Source organism: Silene latifolia, chromosome 3, assembly GCF_048544455.1.
Source record: "Silene latifolia isolate original U9 population chromosome 3, ASM4854445v1, whole genome shotgun sequence".
NCBI lineage: Eukaryota > Viridiplantae > Streptophyta > Magnoliopsida > Caryophyllales > Caryophyllaceae > Silene > Silene latifolia.
The window spans coordinates 25,049,420-25,071,529 of record NC_133528.1 but is presented as its reverse complement, the minus strand read 5'-3'; the positions used below and the strand labels follow the sequence as shown (position 1 = coordinate 25,071,529).

The 22,110-nt window shown below is 36.9% G+C and overlaps 1 protein-coding gene across 3 annotated transcripts; it reads left to right on the top strand.

Annotated features, from left to right (window-relative positions):
- Window positions 1–3,186: 3,186 nt before the first annotated feature.
- On the top strand, window positions 3,187–20,770 carry LOC141647419 (protein CHROMATIN REMODELING 20). Of its 3 annotated transcripts, none has more exons than XM_074455581.1 (26): window positions 3,187–3,382; window positions 5,181–5,341; window positions 5,425–5,487; window positions 5,588–5,683; window positions 5,774–5,866; window positions 6,293–6,483; window positions 6,576–6,819; window positions 7,230–7,343; window positions 8,334–8,417; window positions 9,261–9,644; window positions 9,901–10,190; window positions 10,866–10,956; window positions 11,097–11,312; window positions 12,746–12,865; window positions 13,093–13,259; window positions 13,894–14,032; window positions 14,738–14,887; window positions 14,976–15,031; window positions 15,112–15,415; window positions 15,965–16,097; window positions 17,162–17,217; window positions 17,359–17,585; window positions 18,577–18,780; window positions 18,872–18,950; window positions 19,033–19,301; window positions 19,986–20,770. In XM_074455581.1, exons 2-26 carry the CDS (start codon window positions 5,198–5,200, stop codon window positions 20,395–20,397), a joined length of 4,326 nt encoding a protein of 1,441 aa, XP_074311682.1. In that variant the 5' UTR covers window positions 3,187–3,382; window positions 5,181–5,197; the 3' UTR covers window positions 20,398–20,770. The 3 variants fall into 3 exon arrangements, with proteins under 3 accessions (XP_074311682.1, XP_074311679.1, XP_074311680.1); XM_074455578.1 differs by having other exon boundaries at window positions 3,203–3,382; window positions 9,258–9,644; XM_074455579.1 differs by having other exon boundaries at window positions 3,305–3,382; window positions 5,189–5,341; window positions 9,258–9,644.
- The last annotated feature ends 1,340 nt before the right edge of the window (window positions 20,771–22,110 follow it).

Here is a 22,110-nt window from a genome sequence, read left to right as displayed (position 1 = left end):
GAAGCTGAGTCAGAAGTTCATAGGACCGTATGAGATCTTAGATCGTGTGGGTGAGGTTGCTTATCGGTTGGCTTTACCGACTGCTTTGGATAGGGTGCATAATGTGTTTCATGTATCTCAGCCGCAAAAGTATGTTAGTGATCCGTCACATGTGTTAGAGGTAGAGAACATAGAGCTGGATGAGTCATTGTCTTATCTTGAGGTGCCTAAACAGATTCTTGATCGAAAGTTTAGGCAAACTAGACTTGGTGAGACAGTGTTGCTTAAGGTTCTTTGGTCTAACCATGAGGTTGCGGAGGCTACATGGGAGGCGGAAGAGGCTATGAGATTAGTTGTGTGGAGATTAATTATGGAGACTGGAGGTTGATGTGTTAATTGAGCTGTTTGGCATTTGTTTCATTGTGGTTTGTATCGTGTAATTAGTACTGACCCCGTTATTTGTTTTAAAAACTGTGGTGATCCATTCGGGGATGGTGATCAGTTATTGAGCAGGTATGATATGATGCATATGGGATAGCTGGGATGAGTCATCACGTGGCAGTTAGAAGAGTCTTCCGTTGTGTCAGACGATATTCTGTAGTTTTGATAGTTTTGCTAGTGGACCGTTTGAGTACCTTGTATTTCAGTTAACAGTTCTGGGTTTTCGAACATGTAATCACTTAAACCGTATTTTACCTTTAAATTATGTTTCTTCATTGTCTTATGATTATCATTGCCTCGGGTAACCGAGATGATGACGTTCTTATACCCAAGTGGTCCTGGTAAGGCACTTGGAGTATGGGGGTGTCACACTAAGGATCAAGATAACTCTAGCTTGTGTATCTCCCAAGCCCATCAGGTGCATTGTGATCAGGAGCGGTGCAGCTCAAGCTCACCCGATGCATCCCATATAGCATGTCGGTGTAACTCCCCCATCCCATATAACATGTCAGTGTAACTCCCCCCATCCCATATAACATGTTGGTGTAACTCCCCCCAGCCGATGTAACGGACACACGATCGGTGTAACGTTACACCAGCTGGAAACACTGTTGGGCCTAATTTTGTAGTTTTGCTCTATAATTTGTAATCTGTGCCTTTTATATAAATAAATAAACCCTCCAGTTTGGAGCAGACACTTCATTAGAGGAAAATTTAGGGTTTTATGCAAGTTGTAGCTAATAATTGAATCTCAAATTGTTCTTCTTCTCCTTCAAATTATTAATCAAATCCTTTATTGTTCTTCATCCTTTTTAGTTGGTAGTTCAATTTTCTCTTCTATTTTGTTATTGTTGATTTTGATTATTGTTTTGCTTAGTTTATTTTATCAAAGTTTGAATAATTTAGTTGCTTCTTATGAAAATTATCATTTTTAGGCTTGGTTTCACCTCCCCTTTAGTTTAACTAGTTGATCATCATTTTACTTGTCTTTAATTGCATGATTAATTATAAAAACCAATTTCTCATAATGTTTAATGCTAAAATCACGACCATTTTTACTTGTACGAGCTTAATTAACATGATTAGTGAGTAGAACTGTAAAACCCTTTTTTAGGGTCCGATTAAGTCTAATAATGGGTTTATTTGGGTAATTGGTCTTTCTAGACAAGTTTTGGCATTGTGGGTGATTGGCTTTGGTGGAGTGATTATTATAGACCCCTTGTTTGACTTGTGTCCAACCAATTGGTGCTATCAACGGGAATTGGGCCGTTTTGGGAAACTTTCGCTATCAACAGGAGTTGGGCTTGGGTGGCGGACGCGGGTTGGCCTGGGAACCGTCTCGAGGAGGGCTATTCATGGGAGTGAGATCCACCTAAGGAGATTCTACCATTTGACTAGTTACTGTTATGACCTATATTAGGGGGTGTTTGGTTCAACTCATAAAGGTTTGAGGTATGGGTTTGGAATGAGCCAAACCCATACCAAGTGTTTGTTTGACAAAAATAGGGGTTTCATACCTATACCTCAAACCCATGAGGTATGGGTTTCTCATACCCAAGGGGGGAGGTGGGTATGAGATTGATACCCATGGGTATTAAGTAATAAAACCAAAAAACATGAAAAACAATTAAATGGAACATTTTAAATGAATTTTTTTTACATTTATTTGATAAACTCTTCATTTTCGTGATTTTTTGGTATCAAAAATAATTATTTTCAATGTTGTATTTTAGATTTTTTTAACTTTGGTGAAGTTCGATCTCATTCCACCCGAAATTGAAACAAACACATGGTATGAGGAATCAAGTTCCAAACCCATACCACCCGGGTATGATTCCTGATTCCAAACCCAAACCCACGCGCGAACCAAACACCCCCTTAAAGGCTTGATCGGATCTTAGTCTCTTTATTAATTGATTTACAACCTCATCATTTCATTTGTTTGCATTCGTTTAATTTGCTTTTCATAATTAGCTAGCGTAGTTCTCTAGATAAAAATCAAACTCAACTCTTGTCGACTTAGCTAAACTAGTATTAGAACCGACTAGTATAGCAACATATATAGCTCCTTGTGGATTCGACACCCTAAGTGCTACATGATAACCGTGCACTTGGGGTATTTAAAACATCTATCAAATTAATCACAAAAAAATATATTCAATCAACAAAAAATTAATTAGATACATAACATTTTAAGTAATTAACAAATACGGAGTATAAAATAAACCTTCATACGATCCAACCCCGATTCATTACCATCTAAATAAAAATCTCAACAACGATTGAACCTCGATGTATTACCATCCAAATAAAAAACTTTACAACGATTGAATCTCGATTCATTACCATCCAAATGAAAAACTCTACAACAATCAAACCTCGATTCATTACCATCCAAATCAAATACTTGACAATGATCGAACCTCGATTTATTACCATCCAAATAAAAAACTCTACAACGATCGAACCTCGATTCATTACCATCCAAATAAAAAACTCTACAACGATCGAACCTCGACTCATTACCATCCAAATCAAATACTCGACAACAATCGAACCTCTATTCATTACCTTCCAAATAAAAAACTCTACAATGATCGAACCTTGATTCATTACCATCCAAATAAAAAACTCTACAATAATCAAACCTCGATACATTACCATTTTACCATTCAAATAAAAAACTCTAGAAACCCCATCCCTCCCTACAGTGCATTTCGCGATGTGTTCTCATTTATACTTTGGCCCACAAAAACTGCAATACCCTTTCCAGTTCCCTCCCACACGCCCAAATAAATACTCCGTATTAAAGTAAACTAAACACGAACTCCAACCAAAAACACAACAAATTTCGAATTTCTTCACACCACTCCCCAGGCATTTTCCCTCCTCCTGCTTTCCATCTTCCCCAATTTTCCGTTCGTCTCCAACGTTCTTCTCTCCCAAACCCTAATCGTTTTACGTATGTCATTTCTTAATCTCAATTTTCCTCTTTATTTTATTATTTTCAGTTTTAATTCATCATTTTCTGTTCTAGTGTCACTCATGCCAGTATATGATTATACTGTTAATTATGATTAATTTATTCTCTCTAATTTAGGGTTTATAATCATCGAGTGAAATTCCGTTTTTTTTTTGTGTTGATGTGTTTGTGGCGTAGTGTATAAGCAATCGAACCGAAGTTGTTTCAATTTTGGTAATTCTATGGTTTTTGATATTGTACATTTTCAGAAATGTAATACGAGAAGTAGAATCAATTTATCTAATGCTGTTGTACCGGAGAAAAATTAAAGAGAATGAATAATTCGAGCAGTACTATGGAATTCGTAGGATGATATTTGTGTTTTTTTATTTGTATTGTTGATTGAACTGGTTTACGGCGGTGGCTATCGGATCAGTTTGGCTTTTACTGTAATCTAATTGAGATTCTGGTTGATAATCTGATGTTACTTTAAAATGTTTGTTTAATTAGACTCGAGTTTAATCTGGCTTCGGCTTGATAACGGTTTTAACTATATTATACTTGAGTCTAAGAGGTTAAATTCTTATTATGTCTATTGTAATATTAAGACATATTAAGGAATACAGGTTAGTTTGTTGAGGAAATCTTATGTTTTGGTTGTTTGGAGTATAATTCATTGTATCTCGCCTAACTGCCGCTATCATTTTACTGTGACTGAATTTTGGTAATTGATTTAATTTAAAATGGCTCTCAATGCTCCTAAAATGAATTATGGTCAGCTAACGTGAATGATTTGACTTTGTCTCTCTACGTGAATTTTATGGTCAGTCATTGTAAGGTATGGAGGTCAGTTGCGGCCTGTTTACAGTGTTAACTACACTGTGCTTTAAACTAAGATGTTAAATTCCTTTTGTGTTTGATCATAATATTCGACTCATTAAGGAAAATGGAGTATTTCATTAAGGAAATCATAAGTTTTGGTTTTTTGTAAATTAAGTCATTGCATCTCGCCCAACTGCTGCAATCATTGTACTGTGATCTGTGGTTACTGAGGTCTGTAACCTCTTAGAATAAATTGTGCTAGGCTGGCATGAATGATTTGATATTGTTTCTTTAGGTGAATTTAATGGCCAGTCATTGTTAGATACGAAATTCAGTTTCTGCTACTTTCCAGTTTAACGTTTTCGTAGAAATTTAAAATACATGATGTCAATCTATACTATTTTTTTTAAAGAAAAGGAAACAATGGCACGAACGATATTCCATGTTTGGAGTGCCAGATCATTGTGACTTTTACAGTCATCAGAAAGCAGAATTTAATATTAATTGAGGTTCCCGTCGATCACCTGATTATACTCGACAAATTTAGAAGATTGCTCAGCTGAAAGAGTTAAAATAGCTAAGAAAAAGTCATCTGGTCTTGCGATCTTGTCGCATCTATTATTGTACTCTAACTAGGAACATTTTATTATAGTTGTTCATCAGCACTCATGCAAATCTATGTCAATGGTGCAAATCATGATTTATTTCTTCGAAGGAGCCATATGATCTCACTCCCCGTGGCCATTATTGTTCGCGGTAAAAATTAGGCTTTTTATGATCATGTTTGACAAATTAAGCTGCTTACCTCATATTGTAGGTCATCTAGTATAGTTAAGATTTCCAGTGTTTGTCTAATTGTGTGCTTAGCTGTTATTCTTTGTTTTAACTGCAATGTTATGTTCTGTCATTGTTAGTGATAAAGATAGTTTTTGTGGTTACTTTTGTAAGTGTATTTGTTCATAAATAAAACATTTAGGCATATAGCATATATCAATGGAGGGGAAACCCGATGAAAAGGAGGTAATACCCAAGGACGACGACGAACAGATTGACGTGGTCTCTGAAGAATCATTTTCGGAAGAGTCAAGCGATGAGGACAATGAGATAGAATCAGAAGAAGGCAGATCACAGTTAGAGGTAAGTGAACGCAAGCTAGCAAATCTTACCTTCCACAAGAAGTTAGTGTACTTTTGTTATTCAGTATTGATGTTCTTTTGCAGGCACCTCTGACTGAAGAGGAAATAGAAGAATTAATTGCCGATCTATTAGAAGTAGAGAGTAAGGTATTTATTTGTAATTCTATTGTGCCTAAAATTTTGTTTTGGATTTTATTCACTCGTTATTTATTTTGCTGTTCCTTTGTCTTCCTGGTTTCCATTTTAGGCAGCAGAGGCACAAGAAACTCTTGAAAAAGAGTCCTTGGAGAAGGTTGAACGGGAAGTTCGAGAAGAGTTGGCAGTAAATCTCCAAGGAGATGACGTCAGTACTCAGTAGATTTGTATGGTTTAGATGTGCACCTTTGTTTTGCCGATCTAACATCTAACCTGTGTATTTTTTGGTCCTTGATAGCTGGAGAAGGCTGTGAAAGATGAAATGGAAGCATTTAGAGGAGAATGGGAGGAAACTCTTGATGAGCTCGAAGCAGATAGCGCTCACTTATTGGTGCGCGCGCATTTATCTTTTTTGCTAGTGAAATCTTCTTGCATTTATGCACATCTTATCAATGACTCCATGCACTACATTGTCATTTGTTACATTAAGCTTGTATTGACTCCTTATTGCCACTTGCATAGTTACGTCTTACGTGCAATTGCAGATTTTCGGAGAGCATTTATATGCCCCTCTCCCTGCCCTAAATAGTTTGTTCATTGCTCATCAACAGTCCAGTGTAGTTGTATAGCTTGACATTAGTTTGGTCACAACTGACGTACATTTTTGCCATAAATTATTTGGTCACAAAGGCATTTTTAAGTTTTTCAAAGCGATATCCTATGCACATAATTATGCTCTCTTTTATTGAATAGGTTAAATGAGGTGCTTTTCACTGTGTGTTATATGGTGCTCAACTGCTCATCGCTTATTCTATAGGAGCAATTAGATGGTGCTGGTATTGATCTACCGAGCATTTATAAATGGATTGAGAGCAAGGCCCCAAATGGTTGCTGCACTGAAGCATGGAAGAAAAGGACACACTGGGTAGGGTCTGAGATTGCAGGAGAGGCTGTAGAGTCAATAAAAGAAGCTGAAATGCAGCTTCAGACTGTAAGGCCTGTCAGAAAGTGTGTACTCACCTCTATCCTTTCGAGTTTTTCTCTTGACACATATTGGGGCTTGTTTTGGCTAACAGCTGATCAATACACTGACATCACAGGAAACATGGTAAAATTCTGGAGGAAGGTGCTAGTGGATACCTGGGGAAAAAAATAGCCGCTGAAGATAGGGGCGAGGGGTTAACGAAGAATGTTGATGTGGATTGGAGCTCTTTCAATAAGGTATTCACTGAGGGTTCATCGAAGGAGGTTGCTTTTGGCAGTAAGCAATGGGCTTCAGTATACTTGGCTAGTACTCCTCAGCAAGCTGCAGCTTTGGGACTTCAGTTTCCTGGCGTGGACGAGGTAATGTATCTTTGATTTTTTTATTAGACTTTTCTGGTGCGTGTGTACGATTGGTCTATGTCACCTTCAGGCTTCAGGTCATGACCCGGGCTTGCCTGGAATCCATGGAGTAGTTCGGCGGGTAGATTTTAATTGGGAGATAATTACTGAAGTTAATTACATGGGTATTGAGTTCCTGGACAGTAGGTTTGACATATAAGGACAATGATTTCTACGGTAATTTTTTACTCTATTAATCATTACCCGAGGGGGATGTATTACCCTTTCATGAGGGTAATAGGTTACGGGGGAAATAATTACTCTCAAACCAAACAAGTTCTGTTGCCCTGTAGGTATAGATTTGGTAACTGATAAATGTATAGTTTTGTTAAGTAGCATTGCACACGTTTTTTGATTGAAATTTTTCTAAGGTTGAGGAGATTGATGACATCGATGATGATTCGAGCGACCCATTTGTTGCTGATGCTATAGCTAATGAAAAAGAATTGGAGCTTTCTGAAGTGCAAAAGAAAAATTATAGAAAGGTTCGTCTGTCATTCAAAATTTTCTTATTCAAGTGCTTGTTTTTAGGAGACTGAGACTGGCCGTCCAAAGATGTATGTCATTTACTTCTTTCTCAAGCTATGCAGTGTGTGGTCATTTGCACCACAGTACCTTGAGGATGAGGCCTGAACAATATCAAGCTTGTTGTTCTAGTTTATAGAGTGGACATGTGACATTCTGAGGAAAGTTTGATTCTCATTCACTGCGAATTAACATCACTAGAAATGGACTTAACTCCACATTAAGGACCTAAACTTTCAATGGGCGTAACTTCACCTCAAGGACCTAAACTTTCACAAAATTTTGCTGGTTGTTCTAAGGACCTCTCATTACTTTTTCTACAGATATAACCTTTTTGTATCTCTTATACACTATTTCGAGTTAAGTTGTAGGTGAGTTGATTTTCTATGGTATAAATGTATAATTAGCATGCTTATAGGTTTTGGGATAATTTTAAACATTTTGATAATTAAAAGTTTATCCTATTTAAATTAATTCCTTCTTAATAATACATGTAATCATCTCTTTAATGTGTCTCATAATTGGTTATTACTACTTTTCAATTGTCCTCGAAAGTCAAAAAGTATTTCTAGAAGAAATGTCAAGCTAATTATCTTCCTTTGGTAAGCACAAGTTAGTAGGATATTTTTTACATATATACTAGGATATTTCTGTCCAAAAATAAGTTATGGTCCTCGACTCCTCACCAAAAGTGCGAGTCTTTGAAGCAAAATTTTGCAAAGTTCGTGTCGTTATTATATAGGTAATCCGCAGAAATTGAAGTATAAATCTTTTGTGTTTTATTGCACCGTTTTGTTCAAAATTCCTTTAGGGAAATCAGTAGGAAAATATCCTGAACTTAGAGTAAGCTAAATTTGGTTGTGAGAAGAGGTTCTAAATGTATGGAGAATACATATTGATTATAGGTGGGTATGACTGTGTAGTGATGTATCATGTCTATCGATAAGCAGGTAAAAGAAGAAGATGACATGAGCGTTGATCAGAAGCTGCAGCTCCAATTAAAACGAAGGAGGCGTAAAAAGAGGAGTAAACAGGTTTCATAAGCTTGTTTGTTTCTATTTTCACTCTTTGTTCAATTGTCTCAAACTTCAAGTAGATATCTGAAATGAACACTTAATGGCTGATTAATTTTTGTATTAAAACTGAGGAAGTCTTTGTTGTTATTTGTATCTTCTTTTTTCCTTTCTTTTAGCTATCGCAAAATCCCAACTATTATTTTCAATTTCCAACGACGCTAGAGAGTATTCTTTGGCTTTGGAATGCGACGTAAAAAAGTAAAGTCATTCACTAAATTGATTACACTTTCTTATTAGGAGGCTAGGAGCAATTGATGAAATTTAATTCTTGATGCAATTATCATAATGTTTTTTTGGACTAACATCTGTGTGTTTTCAACGCATGGATAAGACCGTGTATTATGCGCATCCAATCCCATAATCTTCTTTGAGGAGCCTTTGAGGCAGTATGATAATATTGTTGCTATTCCAGTTGAGAATTTATTAGGACTTATGTAGCTTAAGAATAGAGGAGACTGTAAGTTCACAAAAAATGCTGATCATGGACCATGTGCTTGTGCTATTGTGGTCTGTTCATTGTTAAGTTTTATGTCACTCATAAAGCGTTTTTGGAAAAAAAGCAGGTGAGCTCTTATCAACAGAGTAATAAGAAATTGAACAATTGCATTTTTGTTTCCAGTTTTATATTGAAATGATCCAGAACAGGCGTAGTGGCATCTATGAGGCACATTGAGTACTTTAGAATCTGATGCATGGCTGTATATCAATATGACGATGTGTTTTGATACTTGTGGTGTATTTTACATTTCAATTTTTTTCCCTGTATCTTTCAGCTTACATTTTTTGGTTATTAATCAGCAGAATGTTAGGGGGAACACTAGAGAAGATCTGAATGCTTCAGGTGAACCTTTTGATGACGCTGTTAGTGAGGGAAGGCATTATGACGATGGTTCTTCCGACCTTACTCAGGGTGTTAAGCGTTCACATGATAATGAGTTGATGGACCCTGGAGCTAAGAAAGCCAGGACTTGCATCAATGAAAGTAGTGATAAAGCTGAAACTTTTACAGATAATATTAATGAAGATGTTGTTCAACCCATCAATGTTGAGCCTGTTTCCCAAAAGTTGGGCAAAAAGTTCTACTGCACAGGCTGTGGTAACTTAACAAACATTGTACATCAGCATCCCCTGATGAAAGTAATTGCTTGTGAGTTGTGCAAATGTACCATTGAGAAAAAGATGAAGGTAAAGATTTGAATTTGATCTATAAGCAAATTTTCTTAAAGAAAAACTGAAGGTTAATCAACCTGATCTATCCGATCCGCGAAATCTTCATTTTGGAAAGCTTTTATACGACCAGTTTTTACATTTGAGTGAAGAGAAAGATTGCACGTATGTGAATGTGCTAATCACTTTCTTGTGTTTTTGTTTGGGTGAGGATGTGAGATACATGGGAACCGTCATTTGAGTATTGATGTCTATTCATTATTATACATGGCAGGATATTGATTGCACAGAATGTTATTGTGGATGGTGCGGAAGGAATGAAGATTTAGTAAATTGTATTTCATGTCAACTTCACTTTTGTAAATCATGTATAAAGAGGAACCTTGGTGAGGGATGCTTGTCAGAAGCAAAACCATACGAATGGCGTTGTTGCTGCTGTTCTGCTGATCGTCTGCAACAGCTGACCTTGGACCTCGAAGAAGCGATTGGCTCCAAAGATTCAACAAGTTCTAGTTCTGACAGTGATACAGATATTTCAGATGATGACGTTGGTATTTCTGCCAGGTTGGTATTTAAAGTAATTTTTGTCCATGTAGGCTGTTCATTATGTCTTTATTTGTCACTATTCTGGTGTTGAGGGTGTGCTCTTTGTAAGATCTTCTTCTCTAGTGAGTGACAGAAATGTGTAGCATCTTTCACCTTTTCATGATCCATACAGACAGAAATGTGTTGCATCTTTCACCTTTTCATGATCCATACAGACGATAATGCTAGTGCTTACTGTTTTTTCCTTTGTTCTTTCCAAATTCCAACTACAATCAGCTTTATAACTGATGTTTGAATGATTTTTGAACTATTAAAAATAGCATCTAGAATATTTTATATCGATGAGCAATTGTGGGGGATTATTACCAGTTTTCAGTTTATTTACCGTCTGTAAACCCTTTGGGAATACTGCCCACTTGAAGCCATTAGTTAATATGCTTGCTATCTGATTATTCACTCTATTTAAGCTATGTTTATTTTACTTTTTAATTCTAAGTACAGCAAGATACTACCGTCACTTTAAGATTTGACCACTTAAACCTATTTATGTGCTGTTTACAGTCATGCCATAATAAAAATTATGACTACTGTGCTCAATGAACTTGGCAGGAAAATTGCTTATTATTGTAGTGTTGTTGATTTGTCTTATACGGTGTTAGTGCTGTCAATTAAATCATCGCTTTAATTTTCCAGTGGAAGCAAGTCAAAGAAAAAGAAAATTAGAAGGATAATTGACGATACTGAACTTGGAGAGGAGACGAAGAGAAAAATTGCCATGGAAAAGGTACTACCTTCATGTTAGAATGGGTAGATTATCTCCTTTAATGATTGGACTTCTTCCTCATGAAATCAATTACCTACCGTGTTCTGGTTTTTGTTGTTTTTTATTTTCAAATACATTTTGTTATTTCTGGACTTGTGTAGGAACGTCAAGAGCGATTGAAGTCTTTAAAAGCACAATTCTCAGGCATACCCATGATGATGGATGATGCCTCCCGTAATGGAAGTTTACCTGAAGATGCTAGCTCTGAAGTTCTCGGTGATGCCTCAACTGGTTTCATTGTGAATGTTGTTAGAGAGGAAGGCGAAGATGCTGTAAGGATACCTCCAAGTATTTCTGCCAAATTGAAAACACATCAGGTATATATGCAGTATGATGCCGGTTATTTCAGTATTTGGATTTCTTGTTCGTCTTCTTGTCAGATATAACTATGTATGCACTATATTATGTAATCATTGGGGAATGAGTTAATTTATTTTTTTCATTGGAGTTTTCTCTGGCTTATTTTTTTCCCCAGTGTAATTGCTACGACATTCCGGATCCTTAATTCTATTTCGGTTTTTAAAAAATCGTTTTAATCTTTTCTCTCGATTTAAATTTTAAGTTTTTATAAAAGAAATCCGGAATTCGATTTTAAAACCCCTAAGTTTACCTTGACGTTTCATTACATTTTCGTTCTCCCTTTTTGTTTTTCATTTTCCCTTTTTTTATTCGCATTTTGAGGTGTGCGTTCACCCATGGACGGTTCGAAAGGATGATTCATGTCAGCCGACCCCAAATCATTTTGGGATTAAGGCTCTGATGTTGTTGTTGTTGTAATTGCTACGACAGTGGCCATCTTTGGTTTCACTGTGTACACCATTCTTTATAACATGATTCTTTGTCTTGTCTTGTGTGATTTAATTAGGTGGAGAACATGTTTCCGTATTTTCTAAACCCAGGAATAACCGAGATTATAGAAAGAGATCAATTGACAATGTGTGATGAATTTTGAGCGGTAATTTGTTGACGTTAAGAGTTTAAAGGAAGATTTTTTTTTGTGAAAATTGTGTTTGAGAGAGCGTGAGAACTAGAATAACTGGACATAAGGTTCATCTGTCTTCCAAATACCTTCCATTTTTCTCTATTTGGTTGTTTTAATACCTTTTAAATACAGTGGCCTAGCTGCATTATTCTTCTATGGGCCACTTGTACTCCGAGTATGTGTTTATGCAGCTATGGATTTCTACTCCTTAAATCTAGTACAGTTTGTAGTTTGGAAGGTATTTCTAAGACAGACTAAATACTAATTGAGAAACTAGAATCATAAAGGTGGTAAGTTTGATGTTTGGGAACATAAAAGGTTGTTAATATCAATCTACTCTGATAAAAGTTGGGGTTCACAAATTTTCAATTTCGATAAAAGGTGAATGTTACTATGGGTAGACCTTATTGAGTGTACAAAATGGTCCCTCAAATGCCCCTTGGAAATAGTGCTTAAACATGGAGCTATCGATGTCTGTTGAAGATCACGATGAAGATAACTTGTTGAAGGATTTAGAATTGTGAAGGTAATGAAATAAACAGGAATTATGGTGCTCTGTTAATGAGGTGTGTTATTTGGAAATGGGAGGAAAGAGTTAAGTCATTTAAAGGGAGTGATAAGAAAGGTGCCATAGGGATAATCAGTCACTCATTTTTTTTGGCCAGAAATGACATAGTATCATGTTTAGATTCGAAGTTCAGGGAAGGTAACTATTGCTTATGTTTTGAGTTTTCAATGAACTCATTGATTGATTAACTATTGTTCCAGGTTGCAGGCATTCGCTTTATGTGGGAAAACATCATTCAGTCCATCAGAAATGTGAAGATTGGGGATAAAGGCCTTGGCTGCATTTTAGCTCATACAATGGGGCTTGGTAAAACTTTTCAGGTAGTATTATTTAGTCATATAATCTATTCCTTCTTTTCTATGCTTTTTTCCGTTTCTATCATTGTCTATGTTGAAAGCTCTATGGCTCTGATCCTATAGAACTCTGTAATGCGTATTTGGGTGCCTTGGATCATTGTAGCAAATATCAAGGGAGTTGTTGATAACTAGTTTAAAGTGTGCCTTCATAATCTTATCACCTGCATATTAATGGACACCTCATTTTGCAGGTCATAGCCTTCTTATACACAGCTATGAGAAGTGTTGATTTAGGCCTGAGGACTGCAATGATAGTTGTACCTGTAAACGTGCTGCACAATTGGCGGCAAGAGTTTAAGAAGTGGGAGCCCTCTGAACTTCAACCACTTCGTGTTTATATGCTGGAGGATAAACCAAGGTTTTCTCTCTTGCTTAATCTTTGTTGTACACTTCTTATTATCTGCTGTAATTTTTGTTGTGGGAATTGTTGCTTCGATGATGTGCTGTCAGTCTTTGTACGTGCTTCAGTTGCTTGTGATTATATTCCAATTTTCTTATTTATAAATAAACTAGTTTAAACATGCTTTATTATTGTTACAATTTCCGTATGCTGAAGCTGGCTCTGATGTCCATATGGTGGCATTTATTTTTTAGAATCAACCATCGAATTTGGAAGGAAATGATTAGTTTTGGCTATCTTTAGGTTGATGACAGGTTCTTTGCTGCTCAGGAGTGAAGTATTAGTTTCTAAGGATTTTATTTAGCTGTTGAAGTGTTATCATTCAACAGTTGTTATCTGTGTCAAAAAAAAGTCATTTGTCTACAATTTTTATGTTACCTATGAAATGAAAATAAGGACAGTATTTTTTTCATTTGATTTTTTGGTGAGAATTTAGCGGTCTTGTTTGTAGAATCATAGCTGTTTATGGGATGATTTAGTACCTTGCTGTAAGGTTTAAACTTCATACTTTTGATTCTCTCTTTTCAATCTCAGCTATAACAGCATCATTCTTATTGTCAACATTTTCACAACTGAAATGTGTGTTGGTTAGGGAGCAGAGAGCTGAGTTGCTAATGAAGTGGAGAAAAAAAGGAGGGGTTTTCTTGATTGGCTATAATTCATTTAGAAATTTATCGCTTGCAAAAAATGTGAAGAGTCATGAAGCAACCAAAATCTGCTGTGCCCTCCAGGTATTTTTGGAGTATATGTTTTTTACTCTTTCAAGTTTGCATTATTATTAGTACTGTTGCTATATATGTATGAAATCTCAAACATGTTTCTTGAGCTTTTAGAGTACGCTCTTGTTAAGTAGATTTTAGAATGGACTTGAAGTTTTTTTTTTTTGAGAGGTAAAATGATATATGATGGACTTGGAAGTTTTTACTATGTCAATGAAGTAAAACCTACCACTATGTTTGTGAATCTCTTGAATGGGCAATCATAAGTAAGAAGTATAACCTATACGGAACAAGCGAACAACTTTACTAGTGTACTGCATTGCCTTGGAAGATTTTTAACGGCTCTGCTTGTGAGGAGTTGACGGGTGGTGTATTGGTTGTATATATGAACATTTCTCCTGTTTTGGAAATAGAAAGAGGATTATCCTGAGTAAGAGGGACTTGGGCCGCCTATGCGGCTATGCAGGATAATTATAGATATATAATTCTTGAACACGGGCAACCTTCTATCAATATGGAATTTTTTTAAGGTTGATTTGACTTCTTCATTTGAGATGTAGTTGCCTTACAGGCATCAATTTTTTAATGTGGAGATATACCAAATATAACGCAGAACCATATTCTGTTTAGTAGTGACGTACTATTATTTACTTATTTTCTTGTTGGCTGTTTTACTGGTTACTTTGAAAGCCTGAGATCATGTCTATCCTTTTTCAGGAAGGGCCTGATATTCTTGTGTGTGATGAAGCACATATGATAAAGAACACCATGGCGGAGACGACCCAAGCTTTGAAGCAAGTGAAGTGCCAGCGACGCATTGCTCTGACTGGGTCCCCTCTTCAGAACAACCTTATGGAGTATTACTGTGTTAGTGCATCTTACAGACTTACATTACTTGAAATATTAGCTGGATATTGTTGTATTGGTTGACTAAGAATGTTATTCGTCTGGACAGATGGTTGATTTTGTAAGGGAAGGATTCCTAGGAAGCATGCATGAATTTCGTAATCGGTATTACTTTAATTATTTTCTTTTGATGATTTCTTTGAATATTTTATGGCCTTTCCCGACATTTTTTTTAATGTATGCAGTTTTCAGAATCCTATAGAAAATGGCCAACATGCAAACTCTACAGCAGAAGACGTTAGAATAATGAATCAGAGGTCACATATTCTGTATGAACAATTAAAAGGTTTTGTACAAAGAATGGACATGAGTGTGGTGAAGAAGGACTTGCCTCCTAAAACCGTGTTTGTTATATCAGTGAAGCTTTCTTCGTTACAAAGGAAACTTTACAAAAAATTTCTTGACGCTCATGGGTTCACCAATCTCAAGTCTTCCTGTGACGGAGTAAAGAAGAACCATTGTTTTGCTGGCTACCAGGCCTTAGCCCAGGTATGCCTTTTTTTTTGGTCACACTAAAACTAACGTTCTTGTTTCAGCAAAGCTGTATCAGTAATACTGCCAGGCACACCAGAAGATGTGAAATTGACATGCATTAAAGGTGTTTTTGTTGCCAAAAAATTTGAAATCAAAGTATGGCTCTACATGGGACGAGTTAATCTAGGTGTGACCATTCTTATCTGTTGTATAAAAATATGGTATTAAAATTGGTGATGGTGTTATAACACCATGTAACCATTTTAGGTGGAACTTCGATATTGCATCTAATGGTTGCGCACTTGCACACATGCTGTATTTTGTCTTTACGTTCTGAACTTTTTTTCTCAACATTATGTAACCTATTGCTGTCTTAGTATTAGTTATATGCCTTTTGAAATTCCAATATTGGATAGAATATATCAATATCTATGATGTAGTCCTATTGAAAACAATTACAAATATGGAAAGGTAGACCCATGCCAGAATAGCATTACTCAGAACTGTTTGCTATACTAGATGACTGCTATTTTCATCGGCGAATGATATTCTTCATGTTTATAGATATGCAACCATCCTTGGATTTTGCAATTGATGAAGGAGAGACAGTACGGAAAACGAGAAGACGTTGTCGATAATTTTTTCCCAGATGCCAGTTCAAGTGACGAAAATATGGATTTTAATGCGGTAAATGGAGGTAGGTTATTTAATTGAGCTGCTGTGATAATATTACGTGCCTATATTGGGAGCTTTTCTCTCTTTCAATTTAGGTTGAAGTTACCTTAACACAATATGTACTGGAGGTTGGATGCCTTTATCATTGGTTGCAGCTTTCTTAGTAATGTGTGCACTGGCAGTTCTTGTGTAAAGCTGTCTGAAATATCTCCAAAAGGATAGAGACTTAGAGTGTCATGCAGTTTAATTTTGTATTATGGAGGCTTAACATTAAGTTATAGGAGTCAGTTGTTAAGTAAAACGCCCACACCATTATGTTTGTACTAGAAGCCCCTCTCATTTACCTTACGAATCGAGGACTAGCTAAGACTGTCTTTTTATGGGACTATACATGTATCATTGTATTTTACAGTGCACATGGTAGTAAAACTAGTAATAGTGTGTATGTCTGGTGGACCTTAACTATTGACCTTTAGCTGATTATAATAAAATAGCAATGATAGCGGGTGATTGTGATTAATTTGCACAAGACATTTACATATCAATGTGCTTTGCACTAATGTCTGCATCGTTGTGTTCAAGTGCTGTGTCTATGTGGCAATCATGGTATTAAATATCGGCCATTATGTAAAGGTTTTCAGCTTCTTTGCTAATTTTCTGATATATAAAGCGTTGCCAAAAATAGCAGATATTTTGTCGATATTGGCAATAAAGGACTAGACTGACACGGATTATATAACCGATATAAAAACAAGCCGCGATAACCTGTGGTGTTGGACTTGCCACCATGTCATACGTAACAGTGAGTCAGCGATTTGCGACCATTGCTGTAGTTGCAGTGATACTGTCATCTAATACTCTACCACAGTACCGTGGAGATATGGAAAGTAAATTCTGAAATTGTGCAAGTATGCCTTAGGAATCATCATGTCATGGATCATATCTGACACAAATTTATGCGACTTGATATTGGCCAACTTTTTTGGTGCTGTCAGTTTTTTTCTCATTGTGATGCATGAATATCATTATTTTGACGTGGCTTCTTGGCTGATTTAGTTGTCTTGGCTAATTGGAAAATTATGACAGATAAGGCGAAAATGGAATCAACTTCTTCAAAAAGTGTCAGAAGTTTCCTTCACGAGGTTTGGGATTTACTATAGTTCTGGTTCTCTTAACTCAGAAGCACTGCGTCTAGTGCTGCTTCTGCCATTTTAATTTTTTTTTTATTCAACTTGGTTTGTTTATGGTTGTACGGTTGTTTCAAGTTGTTGCATTTTGTGCAGGGATGGTGGGATAATATTTTAAATCAGCATAATCACCAAGATATTGACTATAGTGGCAAAATGGTGTTGTTACTTGACATTTTAACCAAGAGTACTGAAGTGGGTGACAAAGCCCTAGTTTTTAGCCAGAGCTTAGCAACTCTTGATCTTATTGAAATTTATCTCTCTAGATTGCCTCGCCTTGGTAAGATGGGAAAGCACTGGAAACAAGGAAAGGACTGGTACAGGTTAGTATATCTATAAGAAATGCTGCTATCGTGATTTTTTTTTTTTTTTTGGTACGATGCTATCGTGATTATTTGAAGCTGTCTTCATAATTTCTATGCTTAATTATTGATAATAGACGAGTGAATTATTGCCTTTCCAAAAGGTGTTGGTCATGCTAAGAATTATTTGCCTTCAGAAATTTCCTTGTTGTCTCAGCCTTGGATGTGCAATTTGTGATAATTGGCTTCTGATTAGTGTAAAGAGAGCCATAAGGACAGTTTCGATTATGAGGGGTTATAAATCCAATTCATGAGTACCCCCTCAATGACTTAGCGTAGCTGACAACTGCTTACTGAACATAATTGTTGGAGGTGCCTCTCTCCATTTCACAAATAAGAGCATTTGTGGGCTAGATATTATATTCATCCGTGGCATTGGTTGCATTCATTAGCCGCTAATATCTGTTGCTTCTCATGGTTGGCAACTAAGTTATTTCCTTGGATGTCCAAGATTCGATGATGGCACAGCATAGGAGCGTTAAAGTTGGTTAAGCACTCATGTACACCGCCTCTTAGAGCAATATATTTAACCCATGCATTGCTCACAAATCAGCAACAATGCCATTTCCATTACACAACAAACTCACACCAAAATCAACTCTCCTAAGCTGTCTAATATTTCCTCTTTCTTTATTACTCTTGTATTTTGTGTATAAGATATAAACCCGTAGAGAGGTGAATAACTTAGGCTGTTGTGTTTTAGCCTTAGAGAAAATTCTCTTGTTGTCCCATTTTATTATAGTGTAAAGTTAGGTTTTTCAGCGGTGAATTTTATCGCTATTTACGGAGGGTTATCCACCTAAATATCTCATTATCGTCGTTACAATCGTTCCTTTAATTTCTCTTTGATCTATGATTGTAATTTATTTTGCTTCCGTGCACTCTGTACCCATGTCCCCTACAATAGTAGCAAGCTTATTCTTTCAATTTTTTTGTTATTTATATATAACAGAATTGATGGCAAGACAAAAGGCTCTGAAAGACAAAGACTCATTGATTTATTTAACAGCCCCCAGAATGGGAGAGTGAAGTGTACACTTATATCAACTAGAGCTGGAGCATTGGGTATTAACCTTTTTGCTGCCAATCGTGTAATAATCGTTGACGGGTCCTGGAATCCTACACATGATCTTCAGGCTATATTTCGAGCTTGGCGGTAAATCTTGTTTATTCCTTTGATTTTTTTTTATGGGATGTGATATACAATGGAAGATTTGTCATTTAATTTTTTAGCTATTCTTTTTCAGGTATGGTCAAAAGAAACCTGTGTATGCTTACCGATTGGTGGCCCAAGGTACCATAGAAGAAAAGATATATAAGCGTCAGGTACTGCCATATGTACTGGCGTTCAGAGTGTCTTTTTTTTATTCATGTCAATGCAGTCATCTAACATTAGCTTGATTTACAGGTCCAGAAAGAAGGGCTTGCTGCGAGGGTGGTTGATAGACAGCAAGTCCACAGGAGTATGTCTAAAGAAGAGATGTTACATCTGTTCGACTTTGGCGATGATGAGAACCTCGATATGCTGACTGAGCTCCTTGATGAAAATGCAAATGCAAGCAGTACAGATAACAGCAGAAAAGATGGGTATCTAATGAAACCTAATGCTTCTGATTGCCCAAAAAGCTGTTCCTCTGACAAGTTGATGGCTATCTTACTCAAACGGCATCGTTTGAGGTATGCTAAAAAAATTTGAACCTACTATCATGTTTCTTAGACATGCTTGTTCATGCCTTATGGATATTATGCTTGCATGTCTGCTCACCCCTACTCAATAGGTGGTTTATGTCTACTTTTGGAGAGACTTTTTAGGGTCCGTTTGGTTCTCAAAGTGGTATGGAGTTACAATTAGGAATCAAACCAGGGTGGTGGTGGAATGGGGTTGGAACTTGATTCTTAATGCCAAATGTTTGGAATAATTTTTAACTCGGCAATTTTTTCGTGTAATGCATGCAATTATTTGATAGCAAACCTTTGTTTGTTTCATAATATAAAAATTTGCTAAGGGGGTATGAGTTTCATACCCACCTGCCCCCTTGGGTAGGTGAAACTCATATCTCATGGATTTGAGGTATGGGTATTAAATTACAAAAAAACTCAAAACAAACCCAAAATATGGGACCTTCTAGACAAATGGTCAATTTTGACCCTACCACTCTCTTTTCCTAGAGTATGGGGTAATAGGGATTAGGGAGTAGGGACAAGTGGATAACTTTAATTTGTTGGAATATGAGAACTCGGCCCTGGACTCCTGGAGGGTCTCTTGAAGTTTCTCTATTTGAAATATGCGTCATGCTGTGCTCCTGTTGGATTAAGTTTCTTTTTGATAATATTGTATGTATTTATGTATAACCAAACCAGATGGATTATGAACTTCCATGAGCACGAGACATTACTTCAAGAGAACGAAGATGAGAAGCTCACAAAAGAAGAGCAAGACTTGGCATGGGAAGGGTTTAAAAGAAGTATGGAATCCCGGAGGGTTCCCGAGTGGGAGGAGGTCCGTAGGGTTCCTGCTCATAATACTCCTAATGCCCCATCTATTATACACGAGCCTAGCCTTAGGGCCGAGCCTAGAGCACCACCAGAAGCTAGCACTGCGGAGTCTGTGGCCAATGTTGTCAACAAGATGAGAAATCGTCTTCATGTCAGGAAATGCACAGGCATTGCCCACATGCTGATTTTAAGGAGCGGAGGAATTAAAATAGGTTGCTCTACTGTTTGTGGCGAGTGTGGGCAAGAGATAAGTTGGGAAAGTCTAGATACCCAGTGAAGCATCACGTCTTCTCATTCTTTTTGTGAATTTTGCTATAAGCTCACTTCCGTATCAGTGGGGATGACAATGGGTCGGGTTCTATACCACCTTGCCTATGTTACTCATGTTGGCCTAAACCTGATTTTGGACCTATTGTCATCCTTCCCCGCAAGTAGATGCTTTCTTTTTGTACAGGTCGATATATAGACTTGAGCTCATGTCTCCTGCTGAGCCGGCTTTATTTTTCTCTCGGTCCTACAATTTTTTTGGTGGCGAGCATATACCTGCAAACTCTTATGTAGCAATGTATATAGCCCAACATGCTCAAGTGCTCATCCATGTTTTGGGGGATTAATATTTAATATGAAAAGTGACATTTTATTTCACATTTTATCCAAGTGTTTCTACGCTTAATTTTTTTCTTTTTCTGTTGAGGCTTAAGGAAACTCTGCTCATCAAACTACGGATACATAGTAAAATTCAAGTGGAGAATAATTATAGCTAGTTAAAGGTGGTAAGTCTGACTTGACTTCTGAAATTCGACCGAATCCGAGAAAAAGTAACTTGAAAATGTTACAAAATGAACTCGACTTAATGATTTGTACCCTCTAGTAAACCCAGTTAAGGTAGAGTTGAAAACGAACTCAACTCAACTCTTAACCCAAAACCCGACTAAAATAGGACTTGCCTCGACAAATCTATCTGAATGACCAGACCAAGCAAGGAGCCAAACTAGACCTGACACAAACTTGAGATAAGAATTGATCCGTCTAACTCGACCAAAATATAATCTTGACTCATGATCCGGTTTGACGAAATCCCCACTCGACCTATATGATTGCCACCTTAGGTTTAATGCTATGGGCCTATGGCTAATTCAATTGGATAAATTTAGTATTTAATAGGTTGATGGGCGTCTTTGCCTGGCTGTGAGGCGAGCAATCTCCAACAACACGATAGTATTGGCCCTACTTCCCAAGCCCAATATGTCCCTGACCCGCCTTCCAACGTGCCCCATCTAGAGGTGGCAATCAGGTCACTCGGGTCAGTTACGGGTTGGGTCAAAGCGGGTCGGGTCATATCGGGTCTGTGACAAGTTCGGGTCGGTTCGGTTTATGTCGGGTCATATATTTTATGTTATATATTTAGTTTTAGATGCTAATTTTATGTTAAATAATGGGTAGGTGTATTAATTGTAGTTTTAACTGAAAATAATTAAGATAATGTCAATTTGGTGTTATTTAAACCATTATTAAACTAGTTCATTATCGAGTCATCTATCGGGTTGAAAAATGATCGGGTCACGGTCGGGTCGGAAAAAAAGGCTGTTATCGGTTATCGGGTAGGGTTGATTCGGTTTTGGTTCACCTAATTTTTGGATTGCATCGGGTCAGGTTTCAGGCGGGTCGAATCAGTTTCCTCGAATCAAGTCAGCTTTTGTCGGCTCTAATCTCAACAAGTGATCTGACCTAGCCAAAAGAGCCGTGATCCCATTAGCTTACTGATGGCTAAGCTAGTGAGCTAGTCTCCTTTTATAGGAGTCCCATACCTTTTTTCTAAATAAATCCACCCTTTTTAAAACTAGTTAGAAGGCCGCGTGCAATGTATGTTGCAGACGGCTAGATTTTGAACGCAGATCGATAAAACCATTCGAAGACGTTATATATATTATAAAAGCATTCTTTATCCAAACACTCTTAGTAATGTACAAAATATATGTTTAGATCGTAG

Coding starts and splice junctions, on each gene's coding strand:
- LOC141647419 (XM_074455578.1), top strand. CDS start 5,198: ATGGAGGGGAAACCCGATGAAAAGGAGGTAATACCCAAGGACGACGAC. Junction 15,032..15,111: donor ATGCATGAATTTCGTAATCG/GTATTACTTTAA, acceptor TAATGTATGCAG/TTTTCAGAATCCTATAGAAA. Junction 18,951..19,032: donor AAAAGATATATAAGCGTCAG/GTACTGCCATAT, acceptor CTTGATTTACAG/GTCCAGAAAGAAGGGCTTGC.